We start from the raw sequence: 27,839 nt of genomic DNA on the forward strand, positions 1-27,839 counted from the left end.
GCGCCGGGCGTGCGTGCGGCTGCGGGGAGCCGGTGTCCGCGCGCAGGAAGCGAGCGCGGCCAGCATCGCAGCGTGTGCCAGCGGCTCGCCGAGGTGAGTGAGGGGCGGGCGTGCCCGGGAAGACGGTTGGGCGGCGGCGGAGAGGCCCTCTCGGGGCGCAGCCTTCTAGGGACGGCGGGTCCGGACTCCCGGGCCCAAGGCTCCTCCGGTCGCTTGTCGCTCCTCGGTGGAGCGCCTCACCAGGGCGAGCTGCCACGCCCTGGGCCCCGGCCACCGCGGCTGCTCGGGTGTTCTCGGCCGACTCTCGGGGCTCGGGGACAAGGCACCCGGGAATCCGGGACGCTTGGAGGAGCTCCGGTGCGCGTGGCGAGCCAGGCCCCGGGCGCTGTAAGCCTGGCGACGGGAGGGTGGGGGTGGGGTGGGTGGGTGGCCTGGTTGTCACCGTGGCCAAGGAGAATTTGGGAATGGTGTCAGCGCGCTGGTGGACCCGCAGCAGGCCCAGAGGAATGCACTTTCCTGCCCGGAAAGGGCCGGTGGTCTCCTGGGTAGGAGAGTGCTTCCTGGGGAGGGATGGCGGGCAAGATGGACCCGAGGAAGGGAATGGGAGATTTGGAAAGAGGAAGGAGAAAACTCCCAAGGTTTTAGGCTCCGGAATTAATAAGAGATCCGAGTGAACCAGCAAAGCATTTTAAAGAAAATATTAGATGGAGGAGGGAGCCTCACTCTTGTAGGGTGGAAAGGATGGTGTCAGCAACAAGCACAGATGGCTGTATTCGGTGATTGTGACTGCAAGACTAAAAGGCAGGGTTTGATTTTTGAACTGTGTAGGTTTTATTTTTCATACTGCCAGCCTTTGGGAGAAGCGGCTGCTTTCTTAGGAAATGCGACTGTCAAGGAAGACATTGCCCAACCGTTTGTTTTTGGAGGTAGCACAAATGGAATTTGCAATCTTCACCCAGAGAATATTTGTGTTTTGGCTCTGGGTGTTCCAGGCAGATGCAGGGGTCTGTGCTTTTTGAAGTGTTGACACCTTACAGGGAACTTCCATCACTCTAGAGAAGGGACCTACCTGGTACTGAGAGGAGAGTGTGGTGTTTTCTCGTTCACGTTGAGAGGTTTGTTTAAAATGAATGGCCGTTGGGGAATTGCAGCATTGAGTCCATTATCGAAACTGTTCAAATACAATCCTCGGTTTGCTCATGGGACAGGTAGAGAACAGAATTGAAGAGAGCATCGAGGCCTATCCGGAACGAAGAGCCTGCCCGCCGATGCATAATAACTTATCCTAAAGGAGTTTGTTGGGAATGGAACATTGCTTTTAGCTGTCATAATGTTGCTGCTTTGTATGATACTTACTTTAAAAAAAGATTTTCTAAAACAAAACAAAAAAAACACCAAAAACCCGTCTGTTCTGCCTGTATGTATGTATGTATGTATGTACGTATGTATGTATGTGTTCCAGAGGCATGCCTGATGCCTCCTGAGGTCAGAAGTGGGGCATTTCATCCCGTAGAATTGTAGTTACAGATCCAGGTGGATCCACCACATGGGTACTGGGACCTTAGCTCTAGTCTCCTACCAGAGCAACAAGTGCTCTTAACGACCAGGTCATCCCTCCAGCCCCAAGATATAGTGTCTTCTTCCATTCAGTTGTTTGCAGGACTTGTATTTTAGCTAAAGCACAGACTATGGAAATCCCCCCCCACACACATATACACACATTTATCTAGTGGTTTCATCTAATCTGAAATCCTGTGAGTTTAATGTGTTTTTTTATTTGAATTTATGCAGTTGGAAATGCCCTGCGGGGGTGGGTGGTAACCTACCCAGCCTCCAGCTCTACTCTGTTATGGTGAAGGTAGCATCTCATTTCAGAACATCCCCTTATCCCGTTTACACCTATATATCATCCAGGGAAAGCACACTTGTCTGACACAATTTGCGGCGCGATAGGAACTATAGTATGGTAAAGGGCCTCATGTTACCATCTCGTGGGTAAGGTCAACTGGACAGTCAAACAAGATACTCTTAAATGAACTTAACCAACAGATGCTTTCAGAATTACCGTTCAGCAGGCTGTTTGGCAGCATCTCCTTGGGGGTTGTGGAAAGTGATTTTTATTTATAAATAAAAGTTGTGTGAACACCGATTTGCCTTCTTTAGCAGGATTCTTGCCTTAGTGTGGATTAGAGGAAGGGGATGGTAAAGATAAGAGTTAGGGCTGGGCCTAGGAGCTGATTGAAGCCCTGTGATGTGAAGGAGTAAAACACCAGAAAGCCATGTCAGATAATAGCTGTCCTCTGTCATGTGTCCCTGACCCTGACTGTAGTTAACTAGGAAGTCAGGCCTTTTGCCTTCCTTGTCCACACAGCCGAGGGTACCAGTTCCCAGCTCAGTCTACCTTCTGAGCCATTGCACGTAGGGAACATGTTACTGGTTAGTCTAGGAACCCCTTTCATTCTGTGACTCCTTTGGATCGGAGGGGGGAAAAAAGACAATAAAATCTAGAGATTTTATTGCTGCTTTGAGGGATGACTTTTATGGATTAGCTCCAGCAGATATTTCCAAACTGATAATCTGTTTGATAAATACAGTCAGTCCTTCGGGTGCGTAGGTTCTGTATTCATAGATTCTGCCAACCACGGGATAGAAATGTTTAGAAAAAAAAAAGTGTGTGTCCTAAAAATGTAGAGATTGTGAGTGTTGCAGTTGTGAGAGGAAAGGTTTCCCCAGTGCGTGCGTTACAGCTCTGAGGGAGAGAGGTGTCCTGGCAGCCAGGAGCCAAGGAATACCACAAAGTCACACCATACAATAAACCTCACACAGGAGATTCATAGGGAAAGATGCAAGAGGGTGGCTGCCTCTGCTCAGGCGAGAAAGAGCAAAGCACTAAGCAGGAGACAGCTTTGAGCAGGGCAGTGGGTCTCAACTTGTCCGTGGCTCCTTGGGATTGAGCAACCCTGACAAGGGCCACCTCAGACCATTGGGAAACACATTTACATTACAGTTCATGACATTAGAGAGATTTCAGTGATGAAGTAGCAATGAAAATGATTTTGTTTTCATAGGGGGGTCACCCCAACATACCAAGGGGGAACTATAAAGTGTCCCAACATTAGGAAGTAGAGGACACGGATGGAAGTTTTCTCGGTGGTGGAGCTTTCCAGGGTGGGGGTTGGTGGGATTTGTAGTCTTGAGCTCGGAGTGAACTCAGGCATTGCTGTGTTTTTAAGCCCCAGAATTGAGCTCAGGATTTTTACTCTCTAGGGCAAAGAAAGCTTGGCCACCAGAGTCTTAGAGGCTCTGGGCTCAGCCTTTGCAGCCTTAGAGTGGTCTGTGGGTGGAGCCTGATAGAGTTCTTCCAGGGAAGGGCCTGGCCACTCAGGTGCTCAGTCAGGGGCCTTACACACACATTCTTTTCTTTTCATCTTGTTCTAAACAATGTCTGACAGCTATGCAAATCACATTTGCATCGTAGACTCAGTGGTTTAGAGCGCTGGCTGCTCTTTCCGAAGACCTGGGTTCAATTCCCAGCACTCACACGGCCGCTCACAACTCATTGACTCCAGCTCCGTGGAGGTCTGATGCCCTCTTCTGGCCTCCATGGACACTGCTCACATGTGGTACACGTACACACATGTAGCAAGATGCCTACACATGAAAGAAATATAAAATCTCAAAAATAGAGATATTTGCATAAGTTATATGCCAATATTGTACCGTGTTTGTATAGGAAACCTGAGCATCCTCGAGTTTTGATGTCTATGGGGTACCTTGCTGCACCCCTTCCCTTACCAGTTGGGTTACATTGTGTTAACTCCAAAAAAGAATCAAGTAACCAAGATAGAGACACACAACCTGCAGAGAAAATATTTACTATCTTGCCTTTTGTGGCAAACAAAATTTTTGCCCACCCCTTGGACAGAACATAAGCTTCTGAGTGCACTTTGAATACACCCTTATGAGTGAGAATAAAGGCAGACCCCTGCCTTTTAAAACACTCCAGCAGCCTCCAGCCATGTGACCCGTCATGAGTGTGGAGCTTCCACATTCTTCTGTCTGGAACTGTTATTGGATACTGGCTTAGGTATAGACTTTGGTTTTGAAATACAATTACCCAGTATTTTTATTGTGTGTCTATGTGTGAGTGTGTGTCTGTGTATGTGTAGGTGTGTAGTGCGAATTCTAATTAGTCTTAATAATAAAAACCTGGGATCAAATATTGGGGGTGAAAGCTGAAAGATCAGAGAAGCAGAGCAGTCACTAGTCCTTACCTCTACAAAATCCTCAGACTGAATGAGGTATCCTGTCTCTACAAGTCCTCAGACTGGATGTCTTGAGCTCCTGTCTCCTCCTTCCTTATATTCCTCTCTCCATCCAGTCAAATCCCTTTCTGTCTCCACCTCCCTAGTGCTGGAATTAAAGGTGTGAGCCCTCGCTCTGTTTCTCTTTTAGACTGGATCAATCTCACCTAGCCCAGGGTGGCCTTGAACTCAGAGACCTGTCCGCCTCTGCCTCCCGAATGCTGGGATTGAAGGTGTGCGCCACCACTGCCTGGATGCTGGGATTGAAGGTGTGCACCACCACTGCCCGGCCTCTATGATAACTCGTGGTTTGCTCTGCACGTGATCTTCAGCAAGCTTTATTGTTAGAGTACAAACAGAATATCAGCACAGAGGTGGCTTTCTCCCCTCTTGTTCTTCACCTTTTCTTTTTCTCTTTTGATTTTTCATAACAGGGTTTCTTTCTCTGTGTAACCCTGGCTGTCCTGGAACTCACCTTGTAGACCATACTGGCCTCGAACTCATAGAGGTCCACCTACCTTTGTCTCTCAAGTGCTGGAATTAAAGTCATGTGACACCTTTCCTCAGCGAAACCCTGTCTCGAAAAACAAAAAAAAAAAAAACAAAAAAAACAAACAAAAAAAAAATTATTGTGTGTGAGAGAGAGTGGACACACACTTGTTATAGTGTATTATGGAAGCTAGCAGGAGAAGTCAGTCTTCTCTGTGTGCTGTGTGGCTGAAGGAAGGCCATTATATTTGGATTGGGTTTGGTGGCAGGTGCCCACTGATCCATCTCACCAGCCCTCACCTTATTTACTTTCTTATTTATTTATTTATTTATTTATTTGTTTGTTTGTTTGTTTGTTTGTTTGAGACAGTCTGGAGCACGCTGGTTTGGTTAGTCGGATTCACCAGAAGTCCCAGAGTTCCTCTTCCCAGTGCTGGGATTGCAGGTGCTGCTAAACCTAGATTTCTGCATGGGTGTTGGGACCAGAGCCCAGCTCTTCATGCTTGCAAGCAAGCAACTGAGCCATCTTCCCAGCCCTCCCTCCCCTGAGAAAATAAATTATTGTAGTATTAAATAGTTCCTGTATCCTAGCGTAGGCTGTGTACTTTGCACCTTTACTGGGCATCAGCACAGTCTGAGAGCATAAACTTAGCCCCCTGCCCTGCACACCGGTTGCTAATTTAGAGACATTTGAACTCGAGACCTTCCCAGTTTTCTCCAGACTGGTTTCACTCATGAGGTGCAGGCTAAACTTGGAGTCATGAATCCGGAGACTCAGGCACTGGATGTGAGGTCTGAGTGCCACGCAGGTGCCTTGCTTTGGGAAATGGGCACAGCATTTGGAGTTGAAAAGCTTCGGGGTTCTAGGTCCGTGTGTTCTGGGCTGTTCAGGTCTTTGAAAATCTAGTGCTGGCAAATGTTGCTTTATAAACTTGCCTCTGAAGGTGCTATAGGACTTCTACAGAGCTGCTTCCAAGCAAAACAAAGAAACGAAAACAAACACAAACCCACTCCCCTCACATAAAGCCCTAACCTCACTACTGAGGACCAAGAGTGGAGGTTTTGTTGTCGAGTGTAAGTAAAGGTGGCAGAAGCAAATGAAAATTGGTGCAGGTATGCCAGCTCCTGCTGCTTTTGGTTCTGTCCGCTTCCTAGCCCAAGAACCCTGCGTACCCTAATCCCCAAGTCTAGAATAAAGTGCCATCTTCAGGGTTGCTTTAACTACAAGTGAACGTTCTCGGGGAACGGGACATGATGCTTGTAAACTGTATTTAAAAGCCCACTCATCTCCCCAGCACACAGGGGCAGCAGCCTCCGTTCCCATCGGGCGTGGACGAAAGGCCCCCCTCCCTGGTGTCTCAGACCACGCTTGACTCTGGTGCTGCCGCAGCCGGCTGGGACTTCAGGAGCAGGGCCGAGAAATGGCGGTGGACATGACGGGATTTACATTCACTCCCTATTGAAAGTGTGTGACGATCTCAGGGAGTGTTGCTCAGTGTGGGAGTTTTCTGAAAATCAGTGACTATTTCAGGTTCATTGTTCAAATGTAAGCAGGTTAGGGGCTGGAGAGATGGCTCAGGGCGAGGAGGAGGGCTGTGTGTGTGTGGAGGGCCAGCATTAGGTCCCTAGCACCCACATCCAGTGGCCCACAACCACGAGTAACTCCAGTTCCAGGGAATCTAATGCCTTTGGTGTCTGCAGGTGCACTCAAGTGCACATCCATATACACATGCATATGGTTACAAATAAAATCTTTTCAAAAACTGAGCAATTAAGGCTTTTGTATAAACACGAAGCGTAGCTATGATGGGCTAGCCACATTCCGAGCTATCTAGCCTCTGACTTTGGATGTGCAATTTTCCACTTTGTTCATAAGGAGCTTTAAACACCTCGCTCTCGTCATAGAATCTAAATTTGGGCTCTTTCGGGTGTCTCTGGACCGTCTTTGGAGGAACCCTAAAAAAGTGGGATGAGGTTAGTCAGATGCCAACTTTATTGTGTTCCAGGGCAGCTTATATAGTACCTTCCCTGACCAATGGCCACGCCCTAGCTCTCGGAATCCTTCAGCTGCAAGTCACCAGAAACCCATTCCACTGCTTCGTGTGCAGAGCAGCTGCAGGCACAGGAAAACAAGTTGTTTTTCTCAGAGCAGCTGCAAGCATAACAAGTTGTTTACTCAGGCAGGCAAGGGGGCCTCAGGAATTCAGGGCCTGGGAGTCCATAGACCCCAACATGAACTAGTATAGTATTAGTGATTAATGAAGAGGGTTAACAAAGTCATCACACAAATAGAAATACAAACACAGCTCACCTGCCCCAGTGCCTGGACCTCGCTGGTAAAATGATGGAGAGGGAGCGTGAAAAGATGCTCAGTAGAAAAGAAAGGAAGTGTTTTTAATGTGAAGCTTTTGTTTGTTCTGGCAAAGTAAAACATTATTTTCATTATTTTTTATGTTGTTAAGTAAATATACCAAATTGCTGTCTTGAGTAAAAGTCAGTTTCCCATGGATGCCCGACCGTGCCTCAAGGAGGAGACAAATGTAAACTTACCAAATGTACATAGTAGGCTGGAGAGATGGCTCAGTGGGGTCGACACAGGACCCGCATGGTGGGATGAGAGAACTGACTCCCACAGGTTGTCTTCTGACATGTACCTGTGTGCACTGGTGCGCACGCATGACACACACACACACACTAATTGTAAAAACATTAAGTATATGCACATCCCTCAAATAAAGTGTCTCAGTGCTCACTACTATCCTGGGCATCCGATGGAAAAGGCTCCTGCGTTTTGTGGTTGCTGCAGGTGCCTAAGGTAGGACTTGCAGCAGTACAAGTCATGCGGGAGAAGGAGAAAGGAAACTCAGTGCAAAGTGATGGCGGGGTAGGAAGAAAGGACCGTAGGGAGCAGAGCATGTGAGGAAAGGAACCAGAGTCCACCTGCAGCAGCTGGATCTCTTCCAGGAGGAGTGGGAGCGCAGGTGCTTGACCTTCTAGAGAAAGCAGAAACCTGGGCCTCTACAAGGCAGGCTAGCTGGAGGGCAAAGGTAGACAGACCCCTTGGGGTTTATCTGCATGTTTAACCACACCGGAACATGCGGAATCATACCACATTTGGGAGTAGCTGCAGATTGTGTAAACAGAACAGATACAGTCAAGTAAGAGCTGGGAGCATCGAGGGTGGGTGCCGATGGCAGCGGGTGCCTACTGAGGTCTTGGGTACCGGCCCCACCCTAGATGCTGGCCATGCTCTGTTCATGTGGTCGTCACCGAAGACCCAGGCAGAAGACATTGTTGTTCCTATTTCATAGAAAAATTAGCCAGTGCCTCAAAGGGTAAAAGATGTGTACAAATTGGTAATGGAGCTTCTCAAATCCCCTAAGCCTGTGAGTCGCTTGGGGATATTGTTAACGATACCGATTTAGGAAATCGGTGTGGCGGGCTGGAGCTCTGCGAGTCTCACGTCCCAGGTAGTGCCGGCCTGTGAGGACTCACTGGGCTCTTCTGGGAGTTGAAAACAGTGCATCCCTTCACCCTCGGAAACTGAAGTGGTTGGTTTGGGGTGGAGCCTGGTTCCCGGGTAGCCAGCAATGTGAACCCCGGGTCCAAGGAGAGGGAGAAGGGTGGTGGTGGTCAGGTGGCAGAGGAGTCCCTCAGCCGGAAAGCAGCGGTGTGCTGTGAGGACAGAGGGGTAGGACTGCAGAGTAGAGTGTTAGTACCTGCTCCAGAGAACAGCTTTGCCAGAGTCTACCTGCCCCTTTTTGTGATTTCCAACTATGTCTGTAAAAACTAGAAAGCCCTTACTCTTCTCTTCTTCTCCTCGCTACTTCTACTTCTTCCCCTTCCTCTCCTTTTTCTCCTCCTTATTCTTCCTTCCCTTCCTCTCCTCCTCCTCCTCCTCCTCCTCTTCCTCTTCCTCTTCTCCTCTTCCTCCTCCCCCTCCCCCTCTCCCGCCTCCTTCTCCTCGTCCTCTGTGCCCCCTTCACTTCATTTTCTTCCCTCACATAAAAAATTAAGAAGATGCAGAGTAATGTACTTGAGTTAATCTTTTACCCTCTGATCCTTGCCTGCCATAGGCATCCAATTCTGAGCACGTGAGGGGGGTGCTGAGGCCTGGTACTCAAGGCCCCTAATATTGGTGGGGCCCACAGAAAGTCACAGGGACTCAAGCTGAGCAGGGGAAACACTGATGCTGAGTCCTGACGTTAGGTAAAACACATCAGGTCATGAGGCTCTCATGACCTTGAACCAGTGCCTTGGTGAGCTTGGCGTTGCTGCCATCGCTGGGCCCATCCGACGTTAGCAGGGTCTGTGTGTAGACAGCTGCTTATGTTGACCTCAACAGTGACAGCTGGGGAGAAGGATTGCCAGGTTCCCAGGTGTGACTTGACAGAAAAGTACACAGGTTCTGAGTTGGCCTAGAGAGGTGCTGTTATGAGCCTTCTGTTTACTTTGGGAGAGGATCCCTCAATCATGAAGACTTGGACCCCCATTTACACATTTCTGGTGGTGTTTTGTACAGACAATTAAGTAAAGTGTTCTACTAGAATGGACTCCTGCGTCACAGGAAAAATAAAGGCTCAGCTTTACTAAATTAAATTACATAAAAGGAATTGAGCTGATTTGCATTTGCTTAAAACTATTACTCAGAATAATTAACATAAGCCTTTTCAATGGGATGCCTATGAAGGTCTCCCAGGACCAGATTTCTCTGAATGGTTTCCTCCCTGCTAGAGACACCAAAACAGATTCTTTTTTAAATAATGTAATAAACATGGCATATTATATCCTTAGAGAATACATGTTGAAATCACAGAGAAGCCCTCCATTGGGGAAAAAAAAAGATGTAGTTAAGGTTTGTTTGAATTACTTCCAAGTGTTTTTTGTCCCAGGCATTTCTAAGATTACTGCATCTGTCTGTGGATTAGATGCAGCCGCAGTTGGGCGTGAGCAGAAACTGGGACGAGGCGGACATTTTGAGCTCATAACTGAGATGCCCATTCCTCTGCGAGAATGGTGATTGAGACCACTGGCATGCATCATGGAAGAGGGCAGGAAGGTTGTAAGAGCTGAAAGTTAGGTGTAAGGGGCATGGCGCTCGTAAGCATGAACACATGCTATAGATACCTTGAGCATTCATCACAGGATGGGGGATGGTTTCATGAAGCCCCACCCTTCCAGGAAGAGCTTTTGGCAGTTAATATTGCTGCAGGGAAGGGAGCAGGGTTATCTTCTTCAGTGGTGTAGACTAAGTTACCCACATCCCAGTAAATAACACCCTACCACGTTCGTAAGGTGCCTTCAATAAACTCAGCGGGTTAGGAGAAGCAGGCGAAGGTGGCCTAGGTGGGAAGAAGGGGGTCAGCAGAAGTGGGAGGGATAAACAGAGGGTAATTACATGTGAGTAAGACCATAGTACATTGGATAAATATATAAAGTTACAGCCAAGCATAGTAGCACAGGCCTTTAATCTCAGTACTTGGGAGGCAGAGGCAGGTGCATCTCTATGAGTTCATGGCCAACCTGGTCTACATAGTAAGTTCCAGGACAGCCAGAGCTACATAGTGAGACCCTGTCCAAAAAAAAAAAAAAAAAAAAAAAAAAAAAAAAAAAAAAAAAAACCCAACCAACCAAACAATATATTTATAAAGGATAAAGAGATTTAATAAAACATTTACAGCTTGTAACATTAGAAAGTCTTGCTTTCACCTCTCTTCTGATCTATCCCTTTCTTCCCATCTATCCCACGTCTCTTTCTGCTACTTTTCTAACATACATTGTCTTAGGATTCCTACTGCTGTGTAGTAGACACTCATGACCTTGGCAACTTTTGTAAAAGGAAGACATTTACATTGGAGCTGGCTTACAGTCCAGAAGTTTAGTCCGTTATCACCATAGAGGGAAGTATGGCAGCGCAACAGGCAGACATGGGGCTTGGGGGGAGCAGAGAGGTTCTCCATCCAGATCAGCAGTCCGCAAGAAGAGAGAGAGACTGGGCATGGCTTGAGCATCTGAAACCTCAAAGCCTGCCCCCAGTGACATAACACACTTTCTCCAACAGGGCCAAATGTCCTCTAACAAGGGCAGTCTTCCTGATAGTGACACTCCCTATGAGGTCATTTTCATTCAAACCATAACAAATATATAAATATATTCTAAATTTTCTAATACAAAAGTTAGTATGACAGGGTCATTGAGGTGGCTCAGCAGATAAGAGCCCTTACCAGCAAGCCTGACACACTAGACTTACATGGTAGACAGGGAGAACTGACCCCACAAGTAGTCCTCTGACTTCCACATATATGTGAGTACACACACACACACACACACACACACACACACACACACGCAGGAGAAATGTAAAAAATGTTACTATTGTTTAGTCCACGTCTAATTTCTTTATTTCATATTGTCTGGAAGTCTTTTCATACCAGTATATACAGGGTATCTTTGCTATTTTCGCAAAATGGTAGGTTTGCAATTCTGCGTTTTCAAAGACATTTCTGACTTCAGTTTTTCTGTAAATAAGGCCATTTCCTTATCAACTAGGGTTACTGGTTTCCCATAAATTATGCATTCCTTTGAAGCAGGAAAAAATGCTTTCTGCCCCCACACCAGGAAATAATTTTCAAATTGTTGGTGACTAGCTAAGATGTTGAAATGTACTACATTGTTGATGCTCAGTTATAAATTAAAAAAAATTCACAATGTGATGGAGACTCTCTATGGATTGCATTTGCAAAGGTTTTGAGTTTCTAAAGAAGGTGTGTGTGTACGTGTGTGTGTGTGTGTGTGTGTGTGTGTCTGCGTGCGTGTATGTCTGTGTTGCTAGAAGTTGAGTCCAGCAATCACAGGCTAGGCAGGCTTTCTACCACTCAGCTGTATCTCCAGTCCTAAATAGATTTATTTTTTTAAATGCGTTTTTCAAATTACACTTGTGGAGGTAACATTGGAGTTCATGTTGTGGGTAAAGAAGGTAGTATGCGTTTTAGTGTTTGAGGATTTGCCAAGTGGTGTATAAGAGGGTGGGGAGGGGTCGAGGGGCGATGGGGGTGGGGACACCACACACACCACACACACACACACACAGACATTGGAGTTTATGTTGTGGTAAACAAGGTAGCCTGTGTTTTAGTGTTTGAGGATTGCCAAGTGGTGGTAAGGGGGTGGGGGGCGATGGGGGTGGGACACACACACACACAGGAAATTGGAGTTCATGTTGTGGGAAACAAGGTAGCCTGTATTAGTGTTTGAGGATTGCCAAGTGGCATGTGTGCCTTAGTCAGGGTTACTCTGGCTATGATGAAACACCAATGGCCAGTATGGCTCGGGGAGGGGAGGGTTTGTTTATTTGGCCTACGTATCCTGAATCACAGTTCATCAAGAAGCCAAAGCAGGAGCTCAACCCGCAGGAACCGGAGACAGAAGCCATTATAGAAGCCACAGATGAGTGTTTGCTTACTGGCTTCGCTCTCCGTGACTTGCTCAGCCTGCTTTTTTAGAGCATCAAGGACCACCAGGCCAGGGGTAGTGACACCCACAATGGCCACATCAATCACAAACTAAGAAAATGTCTTACAAGCTTGCCTACACCCCAGTCTTTGCAGGCAGTTTGTCAACAGAGATTGTTTCCTCCGAGATGACTCCAGCTTGGGTCAAGTTGACACAGAACTAGCCAGCACGGTATGTAACCTACTGTCAGGTTTTGTTGTTGTTGTTGTTTAAGTAAATGTTTGATGCAGCCTTAAAAACAAGTATGGGGGCCCTCAGGGCGTGTAGGAAATGTTTCTAAGACTCCTGTGGGCTCCAAGGTTCTCTCACACTCAAATCCCTTATGTACAATGGTGTCATATTTGCATTCAGTCTGTGCACACTCCAAATTTAAAAGCCTAATGCAGTGTTTTAAAATATGAATGTGTAGCTGTTTCTCAGTGTTTCTTAGAGAAGAATGGCAGAAAACAAGTGCAGGTTTTACATAGAAGTAAAGACATATTTTATACAGAAGTAAAGACACATTTTATACAGAAGTGAAAGGACATATTATACAGAAGTAAAGACATATCTTGCCTTTGGGCAGTGGTGGTTTTTGTGTTTTGTTTGTTTTCAAGGTATGGTGGTTTGAAAGAAATATGGCCATCAAAAGAAGTGGGCATTATAGTGAGGCGGTTTGGCCTTTGTTGGAGAAAGTCTGTCACTGTGGAGGCGGGTTTTGAGGTCTTATATGCTCAGGATACCGCCTAGTGTCTCAGTTCACTTCCTGTTGCCTGGGTACGAAGTAGAACTCTCAGCTAATTTCTCCAGCACCATATCTGCCTGCACACCACCATGTTCCACAATAGCGATATAGAACGAACTTCTGGACTGGAAGCCACCCAGCTAAATGGTTTTCTCTAGAAGAGTTGCTGTGGTCCTGGTGCCTTCACAGCAATAGAACCCTAAGTAAAATACAAGGAGAGAATTGCTTTAGACTGGGATTTACCCTATAGCCCAGGCTGGCTTTAAATTCACTATGTTGCTGAAGATTATTTCAAACTCTCAATTCTCCTGCTTCTACCTTGTAAATACGTGTGTGTGTGTGTGTGTGTTGGTGTGTGTGTGTGTTGTGGTGTGTGTGTGTGTGGTGTGTGTGTGTGTGTGCACAAATAATAAAAAGTGGTCAATTGAGAGGGAGTGAAGAGGACAAGGGAAGAGTGGAGGGGAGAGAAAGGGTTGGAAATGCTGCAAACACAGTACTTCTGAGAGTGGCTCAGGGGTGACCTTTTGTCACTGAGCCAGATGACTTGAGCGCCATCCCCAAGACCCACCCCTCCACCAAGTCCTGGAAGTCCTTCTCTAGTTCCCAACGGTGTATGTGCAATCGAAACAAACAAATAAGTGTCATCTGCAGATTTTAAGGAAAGGATTATTCGTCTGACTTCTCAAGAGGATCTTGTATGCTGTTTCACATAAAGCGGAGGGAAGTGGGATGTGTCCGAGAGCGCGCATGCAAGGGGGGGCTGAGGGAAGCCTTGAGGCCTGCTTTATCACAGCTGACTTAAGATGGCTGATTCAGTTCATTAGGAACTAGATTGTTTCCTTTGAATGATAGAGCCCCCCTTCCCTCCTTATTATCTCCTTAAACCCATGACATTGGGGACCAACCCCCAACATGGGTTTTGGTGGGTACAGACATTAGGTCATAGCATTTAGATACAGGAAAAATCCTGAAACCCACTTGTCAGCCCAGCACTCAGGATCTGGATGTTGTCGGGATGGCTTTATAAACAGATATTGCAGACTTGCTGCTCTATACTGTAATGTTCCCAGACCAGGCTGGAATGAGGACCCCGAACAGTGGGGTGTGAGTGGGAGGCAAGGGATGGAAATAGAGAAAAATGAAGAAGCAAGAAGACATAAGCAATAGCTAGGGCCGGGGGTCTGGCAGAAGCTGTTGACTTACGCCAAACAAGTTTTTTTTTTTTCCTTTTTCTTTTTGTTTTTCAAGATAGGGTGTCTCTGTGTAGCCATGGATGTCCTGGAACTTGCTTTGCAGACAAAACTGGCCTCAAACCCAGAGATCCACATGCCTCTGCCTCTCGGATACTGACATTAAAGGCCGGTGCAAACACACCTGGCCCAAGCAGGTTTATTAAGTACAACTTCTTATATATACTATCTGCAGGAGGAAAAAGGCCAAGGTCAGCAGAACGCTCTGTGTTAGACAGTGTCGGCAGAGAGACCGTGCAGCACCTCCGACAGCTACCCAAGGATTGATAACCACAGCCCAGAAGGAAGAGTCGGGTCTCCAGAAGCTGCAGCCTTGATTCCTTCGAGGCACTGGCTTGAGCCCAAGACCAGCTTTGATTAGCCGGCTACTGGACAAGGACACAGAACTAAGGTCACGTTTGTCCTTTCATCGGGACCTCTGAGGAAATCTTGGGTCAGTCTGGCTCCCCACACTGACGCTTTTTTTGTGTGATGTAGCTTTATGATCGCTAATTACGTTTTTGGGGGTGCTCTTGTTGAACTCTGACCTTCACACTTCCAAACACACATGCAATCACATTCACATGGCAAATAGAAAACACGAAAGCCAGCTGCTGTAAATGCAAACAAACATCAATATGTTCAGCAGCTCACCTTAACCACAGGGGCCCACACAAAACACAGTGGCTATAAAGAGATATGCCATATAGACATTTTGCTAGCGACTTTTCAATGCGACTCACTTAGAAAACATGATGCGAATGGCTAGTTTGTTGATTGGCATTTTCTGGCACATACTTTCCTGTTTCTTAAGTTTTAAACACTTTGTGTTTTGTTTTAGGTGTGAGCCTTTTAAGTAGCATGTGACAGAAATTTGGGCCAAGCCGTGAAATTCAGGTGTGGTTCAGGTGAGCTACTGCCCCATACTGATGTCCATTCACATTTACAGCAACTGGCTTCTGTGTTTTTTCTTTGCCATACATTTTCTCTGCTTTCCCCTCTCTTTCCGTTTTCCCGTCAATAGCTGGCTTACTTGACTTGTTCGTTGTTTCCTTCATTCAACTCAGAAGATATATGTCCATATTTATTCTTCTACTGGTTATGCCAAAGCTTTATATATCTATTCTTTTTAAATTTCTTTAAAGTTTTTATTTATTTTTCTAAGTATTTTATTTAGTCATTTTGATCTTAGGTGCACAAATGTTTGCTTGCAAGTGTGAACGTGTGCCACAGAGGAGACCGAAGAGGACATAAGTTACAGATGGTTGTGAGCCATGCACCAGGTGGCACCCAACCTGGGTCCTCTGCAAAAGCAGCTAGTGCTTCCAATCACTATGCCGTCTCTCACCCCAGTTTAGAATAGACTCTTACATGTGATGGTTTTAGCAAAAACTATGTTTATCCTCATCCTTATTCCTACTGAACAAAGTGTGTGGAGACCAGAAGTCAACGTCAGGCCTTTCCTTCAGTCTCTCTCCACATTTTTTTGAGACAGGCTCCCTCACTGAACCTGAGGCTCCCCAATTCACTTAAACTGGGTAGCTAGCAAGCTCAAGGAATCTACTCCTCTCCACCAAGCCATCCCCCACTCCAGTGAGGTTACAGACATGTGATACCGCATCTGCCATTTACGTGAGTGGTGAAAATCTAAACCGGGGTCTTCACGCTTGTATGGCAAGGATTTACCAGCTGAGCAGCCATCTCATTTTCCCCTGGTATTTCATCTTCGATCTGTGCATGCTTACTTATTCCTGTGCGTGCACGGGGGAGCCTGGGATCGGTGTGGATGCATATGAAGGTCAGAGGTCGGCATCGGATGTCAGTCATTTTCCACTTTCCCCTAAGATTCTGTTTGGTTTTCATTGGTCGGCCTGTGAATTGAACGCAGGGCCCTGAATTACGCTCAGCAAGCCATGCATTCCAGCATTGCTCTTCCCCTTTCTTTATGGGACTTTGTCTCTCACTGACTCTGGAGCTCACCGACTGGTCACCAGGCCTCTGGGGAGGCAGAGACAGGAGGATAGGGATGTGTTGTATCATCTTGTCACTTGGGAGGCAGCTTTCCTGTGTATGGCTCCTGTGTCCGCAGGGCAAGCACTTAATCAACGAAGCGGTCATGTTTCTACAGCCCCTCGGTTCTCAGCCTCCCTAACGCTGCAACCTTTTAATACAGTGGCTCATGCTGTGGTGGCCCCAACCTTAAAACTGTTTCCGTTGCTACTTCATAGCTGTAATTTTGCTACTGTTGTGAATCATAATGTAAATGTCTGTGTTTTCCAATGGTCTTAGGTGACCCCGTGAAGGTTCAACCCCCCCAAAAAGGTCAAGCCCCACAGGTTGAGAACCACTGCTCTAGGTTCATCCTCTTCATTATATGAAAAACATTATTTGTGTCCTTCATTGTCTATTTCCATTCTTTCAGCTGTGATTACAAGTCTTTCGTATCTTTTAATAATCTTTTGCTTTGCCTTTGCTTCTTACATTCCGTTTCTCCTTAAATTCAGTGTTCTTCATAGTAAAAAGAGATCCTTTAATAGCCAGCCATGCCAGAACACTAGAGGTGAGGGCAGAGACGAGGCAGATGCAGGTGGATCTCTGTGAATCCTAGTTTTTTGAAAATATTATTTGTATTTCATATGAATACTCTAAAATCCACTTATAAAATGGGTACAGTAAAGCCCATCTTTCTCAGCAAGCTGTAACGGTGAGTGTCAGCACCACTGTGAGATACGTGCACATCCAAACAAGCTTTTCAGAGCATGCCCTGGATTGAGATGATGTGTAAATTTTCTATTAAAATAATAGAAAATTTAAAATGATAGAAATGCCATGAATGGTTCAAGGTCACACTTGTGGGGTACAGCTAGGACAGGGTAGCACTCAGGCTCCCAACCTCTACACAGGCTCAGCACCACTTAGTGGAATGTGATGCCCTGCAGGCACAAAGTCCAGTGTTTTGGCTTTGTTTTCATTTACAGAGGCAACACAGAAAATCCAAAGCAATGCATGTATAAGCCAGTGACACACAAAGGAAGAGCGTGAGCTCCCAGCAACGCCCAAAACGAGACCGTTGGGTTGGTGGAGCACATCCTTGTTCTGCATATATGCACATAGAATTGTAGGTGTTTATCATCCTCTCTTTTCAAAAGAAGTGTATATTATGCATATCGCTCCATGTTTCAGTCAGTGATATGAATTATGGGAAGCAAAATTGCAAGTAATGAGTGAAGGTATCCTGTTGAATGAGGTAGCCATAATTTCACTTCAAAGGTTTCCTATGATAGACTTTTAAATCATATTTTTTCTATATTATAAAGGACCCACACAGTTTTCTGATTAGTATTTAGGATAAATTGATAGCAGTGGTGTTACTTGACTTGGACACAGTCTAGAAATCCTGCTTGGGATACAGCCAGAGGCAAGCAAGACCTGCTTATGTATTGCAGCACCGTAGCCAAGATACAGAATCAGAGCCGAGCGATGTGCTAGTGGATAAAAACTGTGGTAATCTACAAGATGGAATATTATTCAGCTAAAAACGTTAGAATCCTGGCATTTGAAGCAACATAAATAGAGTGGAATGAGCAAGGCCAGAAAGACAGATATCTCTAGTTCTTGTCTGCGGAATATTTTTCAGCTTCCATTTTCTTTTTTGCTTTTAATTTTGAGTTCGGGTCTCTCTAGGTCACCTAGGCTGGCCTCGAACTTGTGATCTTCTTGCCCCATCCTCCCAAATAACTGGGGTTACAATTATTTGTATCAAATGAGAGGTGTGGCCGGGCGGTGGTGGCGCACGCCTTTAATCCCAGCACTCGGGAGGCAGAGGCAGGCGGATCTCTGTAAGTTCGAGGCCAGCCTGGTCTACAAGAGCTAGTTCCAGGGCAGGCTCTAAAAAAGCTGCAGAGAAACCCTGTCTCGAAAAAACCAAAAAAAAAAAAAAAAAAAAAAACAAAAAAAAACAAATGAGAGGTGTGTTTGAAAATGATTCTTGGGTCTGTTTTAACCTGGATCTTGCTATGCACCCCTGGGTGGTGGTTCACCGCTGTGTTAAAGGTAGCCAGGCAGGCTGAGGTCAGACTGTCTACTGTTGATTGGGAGCTTTCTCTCTCCATTCTCTCCTCTTGACTAGATTTCAGCAACTGACGTGTGTTGAGGAGGTGGACACTCACCAAGAGCCTTTGCTCTGTCTTGTAGAGCCCGTGCCTTCTGTACTTCCCCGCTGCTGTGGATGGCCCCGGCTGTCTTGACTACCCTTCTCAATAGGATGTCACTGAGATCCCTCAAATGGAGCCTCCTGCTGCTGTCCCTGCTGAGTTTCCTGGTGATGTGGTACCTCAGCCTTCCCCACTACAATGTCATTGAGCGTGTGAACTGGATGTACTTTTATGAGTATGAGCCAATTTACAGACAAGACTTTCGCTTCACACTCCGGGAACATTCGAACTGCTCTCAGCAGAACCCATTCCTGGTCATCCTGGTGACCTCGCGCCCCTCAGACGTGAAAGCCAGACAAGCGATCCGAGTCACTTGGGGCGAAAAGAAGTCCTGGTGGGGACATGAGGTCCTTACATTTTTCTTACTAGGCCAGCAGGCCGAAAAGGAAGACAAGGTGTTAGCGCTGTCCCCAGAAGACGAACACCTTCTCTATGGCGATATTATACGGCAAGATTTTTTAGACACATACAATAACTTGACCTTGAAAACCATTATGGCTTTCAGGTGGGTAATTGAGTTTTGCCCCAATGCCAAGTATATCATGAAAACAGACACTGATGTTTTCATCAACACTGGCAATTTAGTCAAGTATCTTTTAAACGTAAACCACTCAGAGAGGTTTTTCACAGGTTACCCTCTAATCGATAACTATTCCTATAGAGGATTTTTCCAGAAAAACCATATTTCGTATCAGGAGTATCCTTTCAAGGTGTTCCCTCCCTACTGTAGCGGGTTGGGCTACATTCTGTCCAGGGACCTTGTGCCCAGGATCTATAAAATGATGAGTCACGTGAGACCCATCAAGTTTGAAGATGTTTATGTTGGGATCTGTTTGAATCTGTTGAAAGTGGACATTCATATCCCAGAAGACACAAATCTCTTCTTTCTGTATAGAATTCACTTGGATGTCTGCCAGCTCAGACGCGTGATTGCCGCCCATGGCTTTTCTTCCAAGGAGATCATCACGTTTTGGCAGGTCATGCTGAGGAACACCACCTGCCATTATTAAGGCCGTACTTCAGACGTCCAGGGCAGGGTGCTCTCTAGGAAGAGTCAGGGTTCAGAGGGCTGGCTTCCCACTCTGAGACTCACGGAGCAGGCCCAGTCGGAAGCTCCGCGGCATAAACTTACTAGTGATTTGACTTCACAGACTTTCACGGGACTCCTTAAAGGTGATGGAGGAGTGGAGCAACGCAAACAAAGGGTTTTGCTAATGCAGTCAAAGGAACAAACGTCATCTGGATGACTCAGTCTCTAGATTATTATTCCTTAAGATTTCCCTGAAAGAAGAGCTGACTCGTCCACAACAACAAAACCATGCAGAGTTGTATTTATTAGATAGTCTCGTCTCATGAAGCTCAGTGTGGAGCTTAGGTGGTATTATTTATATATATGTGTGTGTGTGTGTGTGTGTGTGTGTATACATATATACACATACATTTCTTGTAAAAGCTTTACTGAAGTTATATTGAAGAATTTTGTCTGTATTGTTTTCATCCACGAGATACTTGACAATGTGGTATTTCCGGGTTATCAAATAGTATTTAATGTTATTTCAGGTTCCTAAGTGTTTAAAGGTTGCGGAGGCTTCAGTATTATTATATAGTGAATCCCCTTTCACATTTGAGTTTTGTTTTACTTCCTCCATTCAGCAGTTTACCTTTGACAGCCCCGCTAGTGGGGCATCATAGCTTGTTACTGACTGACAGTAATCTCCTGAGCTTTGTTGGGTATTTTATTGTAGAAATATGGAGAATTAAAGCAAGAAAATTCAAGATTTCGTGCTTTTTTTTTAATGTAGTACAAATATGTAGTCTTTCTAGATGTCCTGCATTTGTGCTTTTCTCTACAGACCCGGGGAGTATTTCCTAAAAGCACAGAGGCTAGGGTGGTATTAAGAGTAAGTACAGAGGTGTCTGAGTTGGAAAGGGAAGGCAGAAGGTCCTCGCTGCATTGTTAACCCGCCCAGTGTGTTTTCGCTTCGTGATCAGCTTGTGAATAAAGAGTTTTCAACAACAGGAAAAGCTGCTTCTGTGGTTACCAGCTCATCATTGAGACGAAAGTCTGAAGTTGAGTCTGATTTTAATCTCCTGTGCCTTCACAGTGCTGGCGTTTCCTTGCTGGACCTGTTACTAAGGGAGGAAAGAGGATGCCTTGTCCACAGGTGCCAGGGACTAAGCAGCTTTCTCTCAGAGTTGATAAAGAACAGGTAACTCCTTTCTTACTAGTTACCTGGTAGTAAGAGCTCAAACCTTCCTCGGAAAATATAACCTCAAAACCCGCAGTTAGGTCCTGTGGTGGCTGATTTATAATTCTGTGTGGAAACCATTATGTTGTGTGGTTCCCTATAATAGGCCTGTGACCATCTCCCTGGGTCTTCAGTCTATGCCCTGTGTCCACATAGGTGTGACCATCTCCCTGGGTCTTCATTCTATGCCCTGTGTCCACATAGGTGTGACCATCTCCCCGGGTCATCAGTCTATGGGAGTCTCAGAAGACTCTCAAGTGTATGAAGACCACCGTGTGTTCTTTAAGCTCACGTTGCTTGCCAGTGATTGCCTAGCACCCTGCACCAAGTGTCTTCTCATACCAGGGCACAGGTTCAAGTGCAATGCCCATCTAGAACACACCATTCTTAAGGAGAGAAGGAAAAAAAATCACTGGTAGAAATTGGAAGCTGGGGCTCAGTAAAGAAACCACCATCAAAACAGCTCCATAATTAGGGGGCAGGGTTTTATTGAAGATAAATATCAGGAGCCATCTTGAGGGAGACTGTCATGGCTACCTCTTGGGGACAGAGCGAGGGGCAGACTGCAATAGTCAGAGCTTTGGGCGAAAAGAAGACAGCAAACATGATGGGAGTGTCCTGCCAGTTACAAGGGGTTATGTTGCAGAGGGAGGAGGGCAGCTTGGTGTAACAGCCTGGGAACTAGCATGGGGCTCTGCCCTGCTGGGGTTTGCTTAAGTTCACAGAGAACTGGGCCCTCTCTGGAGGCTGTGAAAGCTGATGAAAAGACAGCAGCTTTTGCTGGCAAACAGAAACCACTTGACAGGGTTCTGAGGGAAGCTGAGTGTTTATGGGGTTCAGTGTCCAGCCTGAGCCGAGCCTAGACTGCCGTCTTGGGGGTCAGTGTCCAGCCTGAGCTGAGCCCAGGCTGCCATCTTGAAGGTTTGGTATTGATGTGGGATTTTCCTCTGTATGCTGTGAATATGTTTTATTACCATTGGTTAATGAAGAAGCTGCTTTGGCCTATGACAGGACAGAATATAGCTAGGCGGAAAAACTAAACTGAATGCAGGAAAACAAAGGCAGAGTCAAGTAGACATCATGTAGCTGCCCAAGAAGCAAGATGTGAGGTAACAAACCATGAGCCTAGTGGTAAAATATAAAACAACAGAAACAGGTAAATTTAGGATGTAAGAGCTAGCTAGGAATACGTCTGAGCCATTGGCCAAACAGTGTTGTAATTAATATAGTTTTCTATGTGATTATTCGGGTCTGGGCAGCCAGGAAACGAAAGCGCAGTCTCCATGTACATGTTACCTAACAGTGAACATGCTCAGTGCAAATTATCCAGTCTGAAGAAAAGCCAGGAAAAAGACTGAAGGAAAATTAGCGGGAGGTTAGAGATTTGCAGGGCACTACAAATTAAGATGCATGTTATAAAACTGTCAGGGACAAGAAGAAACTGAAACGAAAATACTTAAAGAAATAATCTCCATACATTTCCCCAAATTCTATAGACAAAAGACATGACCATCTAGAAACTGCAACTACGAAAAGCCACAAGGTAGCTTAATACAAAGAAGCGACACACCCAACAATTGTCTCACCAAAGTGTCAGCAGGGTTAAGGTTGGAAACCTCTGCCTTAAAGCAGCCAATAAGAATAACTACAGTAATAGAAGAGACATAACGAGGAAAGGGAATTAAATGAAACACTAACGGATAGTTAAGCGATGGCAGGACAGAGCGTGCAGAACGCAAATTACTACACTTAAGTGTGGTTGTTGTACTTGCAGTAAGTTTCACACTACTCAATACTCCCGACAGAAAACGTCATCTTTAAAAGCATTATTGGGACAACTGGATATCTGTATGAAGAAAGTGACTTTCAAACACTTTCTCAACCTTAATAAGATTTTCTATTTGAGGCAGATGTGTAGCACACACTTGTAGGGATTATGTTGTCAGGCTCCAACTTTCCCCAAGATGGCATTCTGGGCTCAGGCTTTGCAAACCCTCAGGGCTCCCTGGCCACAGGGCAGCTGCCTCCACTAGACCATGTGGCAAACGGGCTTTGACTTACCTCTTACATCTGCCAGCTCACCCTTGCCACAGCACTCCCACAGAGAAGGAAAGCGCCCCATGTAGTAAGGATGCCCTGCACTCTGCCTGACCACTAGGCTCTCAGAGAAGTGACTTTGCATGTGGTTCTGAACTTGACTTAGTGGGTTAACATTGTCCCTGGCCTACTTTTACCACCTTAGCCTTTCCTCTACTTTGCTACAGCGGTAGATGTACCTGACACTGAAGTAGTCAGTTTGGTTCCTGGTTGCTCAGCCCAGAAATAACCACACAGAAACTATATTATTTGCAATACTGTTTGGCCAATAGCTTATGCCTATTTCTGGCTAACTCTTATATCTTAATTTAACGCATTTCCATTAATCTGTGTATCGCCACAAGGCTGTAGCTTACCAGCAAAGTTTCAACATGTCTGTGTCTGGCGGTGGCTCCATGGCTTCTCCCCTGACTCTGCCTTCTTCCTTCCAGCATTCAGCTTAGTTTTTCGATCCTAGCTCTGTTCTACCCTGCTCTGCTATAGGCTCAATATAGTTTCTTTATTAACCAATGGTATTTGCAGCATAAAGAGGGGAATCCCCACATCACGACGCCTCATGACTTCCTTAGTCCCATACTATAGAAGTTTGTACAATTTCTTCCCTGGTAAAGCACTTCACTTGTGGTAACCAGAACCCACGTTCTTGGCCATGATCATCCATATTTGGATGTGAACAAGAAAGCCAGTGTAAAAGAGGCATTTTTACACTGATGGTGGCATCTGTGAGAAAGGAGTGACGTGCCACAGGCTTCCAGGGCCACAGCAAGAAACAGCAACAGTGGAGAGACAGGATGGACCCTGGAATCTTCTGGGCACAGCAAAGGATGCTTCTTCTAAAGCAGTGTAAGACAGTGAAAATTATTCAGGATGAGATGACCAGGAATCGAAGCTATTCGGGCAACACAGCTCTGGCTTCTCCATACACACATCTCGTTATTGTTAGAAATAAATTTAAGATCATTAAGAAAACCCCACTGCTTTTTATGTTTATGTGTGCCAAGTATCTGAAGGAAGTCCTTGGAAATCTGGTCCCACATTAACCACACGTGGGCTAACCAGGGAGCGGACGGAGTTTGCAGGAGTTCCAATGAGAACTGGTCTTTGAGTACCCCCAAATCCAAATCTGAAGGCCTCACTTTAACATTAAGGAAGTGGTACGGTGGCACAAACCTGTAATCTTAGCATCCAGGAGGCTGGGTGAGGTGAGAGGATTGCAAGTTTGAGTCCTGATGGATTAAAAGGTACAAGGATGTAGGAATTCCAAAGACACTAACATGGGCTAGTTATATTACAGCATCCATCCTTCTCCCCCACCTAAAGCTAGCCCTGCCTACCCCTCTCTGCAGTAATGGCCTATTAGAGAATGATGTTGGATTGCCAAGATGGCAGTCTGGGCTTGGCTCAGGCTGGACACTGAACCCCAAGATGGCAGTCTGGGCTCAGCTCAGGCTGGACACTGAACCCCAAGATGGCAGCCTGGGCTCAGCTCAGGCTGAACACTGAACCCCAAGATGGCAGTCTGGGCTTGGCTCAGGCTGGACACTGAACCCCAAGATGGCAGTCTGGGCTCAGCTCAGGCTGGACACCGACCCCCAAGACGGCAGTCTGGGCTCAGCTCAGGCTGGACACTGACCCCCAAGACGGTAGTCTGGGCTCAGCTCAGGCTGAACACTGACCCCCAAGACGGCAGTCTAGGCTCGGCTCAGGCTGGACACTGAACCCCATAAACACTCAGCTTCCCTCAGAACCCTGTCAAGTGGTTTCTGTTCGCCAGCAAAAGCTGCTGTCTTTTCATCAGCTTTCACAACCTCCAGAGAGGGCCCAGTTCTCTGTGAACTCAAACCCCAGCAGGGCAGAGCCCCATGCTAGTTTCCAGGCTGTTCCACTAAGCTGCCCTCCTCCCTCTGCAACATAACCCCTTGTAACTGGCAGGGCACTCCCATCATGTTTGCTGTCTTCTCTTTGCCCAAAGCCCTGGCAATTGCAGTCTGCCCCTCTCCCTGCCTCTTCTGTCTGTCCTTCTCTCTGCCCTTGAGAGGCAGCCATGGCAGACTCCCCCAGCTGGGTCTTGATTTTCTTTTTTTCCATGATGACAACCTTCCCTCACCATGGAGGAGCTTTGACGAGGGTCTCCTTACTGTGCCTCTCACTTATGCTTACGACTGCTACCTTTATTTCTTGGTTCTGATAAACAGAGCAAGTACATTTTTAATCTCAGTTATTTATTTCTATGTTTGTGTTTTATATTCCAACATTTTAATTTTGTTTGCTTGAAGCAGGGTCCCTCTATGTAATTCTGGCCAGTCTTGACCTCTGTAGACCAGGCTGGCCTCGAACTCAGAGATTCACCTGCCTCTCTGCCTTCTGAGTGCTGGGATTAAAGGTGTATATGTCACGGCAGGCAGTTTTAATTTTTAACGTTCCATCTTTCTGTTGATATACTTTGTTTTCCCATTAAGACCACAGTTACCTTTAACTCTCTGAACACATCTGCAGTCGTTTTAAGGTCTTCGGAGTACATCTTGTGACCTACAAGGAGTTGGTTGCTATTGACTACTGTCTCTCTTGACTCCCAGTTACATTTTCTTGCTTCTTTACACGCGGTGATTTATTGATAGGCGATTGTCTTGAACAATGAGGTAATTGTAAACACACACTACCCTGGACTGTTTAATTCCTCTGAGGACTTCTGGGTTTTTAGTTGGAGGCAGCAGCTGAGTCATTCACTGACTATGCTGGACTTGGGGGGTTTTTCTTTGTTTTGTTTTTTCCTTTTCTGTAGAGGAGTGTTTTAAGGGTTACTTAAGCCAGTCCGCGAAAGCCTAAGAGATTTCCCGTGCTCCTGGGAATTGTTGGCTCAGTTTTCCAATTTTGATTTCCTTGTAGCTCTTATCAGCAGTTCACTTTAAACTCAGGTGGACTAAGTCTGCAGTAGGCCTTAGCCCACAGTGTGGGCTTTACGTCTAAAGCATGGCACACAGGTGCTAGCAACGTTTAAGTGAGGGTTCTCAGCTTCACGTGATCAGAACCTGGCCGTCCTCAGCAATGCTCTCTTCTGTTCTCACCTCTATAGCAGCTACTTCAGGTAAGCTTTCTATTGCTCCGTGCAGGAAAGCCCTCAGCTGGTCACATGAGGGATCTGTACGTGAACTGTCAGCCCCTCCTCCCTCATCTCTGCAGATTCTAATCTCTTTGCTTGTCCCCATCTACATGTCTGCAATGGCATCCTCTCCAGTGGACTCCAGCCTGCTGCCCTGAACTGTGATGCTCACGGGACAGCTTCCTCCCTCCCAGGATTGCTGCCTTGGGCTTCCGGGAAACCGTTGCCCGGCGTATTTGCCCAGTTTCATAGTTGCTTACCGAGCTCACCTTAGCCAGTGACTAGCAAGTCCATCAGCGCTGGACGAGGAAGCCTCTCACACGTATTCTAACCAAGTGACAAAGATACCATGTCATACTTTTCATTCTGTTAGATAAATTCTACCCAGGGAATGCAGTTTCCATTGTTTAATATCTGTGATTAATATTGAGACGATCTTGCCTTGAATTTATGATTCTTCTGGCCCAGTGTCTTGTGTGCTAGGATTACAGGGGTGAGTTATTGTGTCTGGCTCATGTTGTTTTTAATGAAAGAGAGGAAAACAATCAAAGGCTATGTTTTTATTTGTTTGTTTTTCGAGACAGGGTTTCTCTGTAGCTTTGGAGGCTGTCCTGGAGCTAGCTCTTGTAGACCAGGTTGGCCTTGAACTCACTTACGCTGTACACTTACATTGTATGCATTTAAAACCTTGCTGATTTTAAACCATCGCCAGGCTCACTCCTGATCCCAACTGCCAGCAGCTCCTCCCGCTTGTGTCTGTTATGTTTAGGTGGCCTCCTACCATGAAGTGATTTTCTGTAAAACCCCAAACCAGTAAAAACTCAAAACCACATATTTTCCAAACAGACATTAGAACAGAAAACGAGTTTAGTCCAAGGAAAAGAATAGCAGGAGCAAACAGTTTAATAGCTTTAATGTGTTTACCTTCCCTCCTTTAGCTGTTCATTTTGTATACAACATAGAATTAGTGATTGCATGAGCACAGCAATCTCTACAATGTCAACTGTACCCAGCACATCATCGGGACCAAGTGACACGCCATGCATCTTGAGTGACTACATTACCACCGGCTCTGAGCTCCTCCCAAACCCACTGCAGCCTTGTTCCTCATGTGTCTCAGAAACAAGAAAAAACAGTACAAGTGAAAAGCTCTACGTAGCCCCCGCAAGGTTTGGATGTACAGATGGGTTTTAGGGATTGACTTCAGAAAGCCTGGTTGATGCAGCTGTCACACCGTCGTGTGACGTCATCATTAAACACAATGTCAGGAGTTTTTAAACATGGCGGATACATTGTGGATCTTGGTACCTTCTGATAAACCGCCCCTTCTGACATTGAAAGTAGCAAGGAAATGCTGCCAATGCGAAGAATTCCATGATGTCAAGCGGACATCAAGAACAGCTTATACAAAGCCAGCATTTCCACAGTCTGCACAGGATGGTCTCAGAACTGTTGAGCTGCGGTGCCACTCACAGAAACTACTGTGCAGCTAGTACAGTGTCTCTTTCCCTCTTCCCCTTCCTCTTCCTCCTTTTAAAAATCTCGGCCCCACCTACAGTCTTAGTCTTATAGAAGCTGGAGAGGTTTCTTCTGCAAGTGCTCGTGATTAAAAAAAAACAGCGGACTCCAGAGGGCAGTGAGAGGCTGGTTCTTACCGGTCTGCTCTGCCTAGGCAAAGGACTGTAACTCAGCGGTTCAGACAGCTTAGGGAAGGATGGGGTTGGCAAACTTTAAAGGTGATGTTTCTTTGGCTGAAAAAAAAGTCTGACTTTTTTGGTTCCTCCCCCATACAGATTTTACTATTCTTGTTCAAAGTGTAAAACTTAAAATCATATGTTTAGAACTTGGAATGCGTAATGCTAAGAGACCATCTATGTTGTTATTGTTTAAAAAAAAATCCGTCATTTAATGTTTGTTTGCA

General features: G+C 46.0%; 1 protein-coding gene across 9 annotated transcripts; it reads left to right on the forward strand.

Annotated features, from left to right (window-relative positions):
* B3galnt1 (beta-1,3-N-acetylgalactosaminyltransferase 1 (globoside blood group)) lies at positions 1-27,839 on the forward strand. 9 transcript variants are annotated; one of them, XM_038347828.1, is made up of 6 exons: positions 12,211-12,476; positions 14,455-14,712; positions 15,100-15,166; positions 18,388-18,977; positions 20,578-20,682; positions 26,857-27,839. In XM_038347828.1, exons 4-6 carry the CDS (start codon positions 18,487-18,489, stop codon positions 27,110-27,112), a joined length of 852 nt encoding a protein of 283 aa, XP_038203756.1. In that variant the 5' UTR covers positions 12,211-12,476; positions 14,455-14,712; positions 15,100-15,166; positions 18,388-18,486; the 3' UTR covers positions 27,113-27,839. The 9 variants fall into 9 exon arrangements, with proteins under 9 accessions (XP_038203750.1, XP_038203751.1, XP_038203756.1 ...); XM_038347822.1 differs by lacking the exons at positions 12,211-12,476; positions 20,578-20,682; positions 26,857-27,839 and adding an exon at positions 1-93 and having other exon boundaries at positions 18,388-20,491; XM_038347823.1 differs by lacking the exons at positions 12,211-12,476; positions 20,578-20,682; positions 26,857-27,839 and adding an exon at positions 283-387 and having other exon boundaries at positions 18,388-20,491.

Source organism: Arvicola amphibius, chromosome 11 (genome assembly GCF_903992535.2).
Source record: "Arvicola amphibius chromosome 11, mArvAmp1.2, whole genome shotgun sequence".
Classification (NCBI taxonomy): Eukaryota; Metazoa; Chordata; class Mammalia; order Rodentia; family Cricetidae; genus Arvicola; species Arvicola amphibius.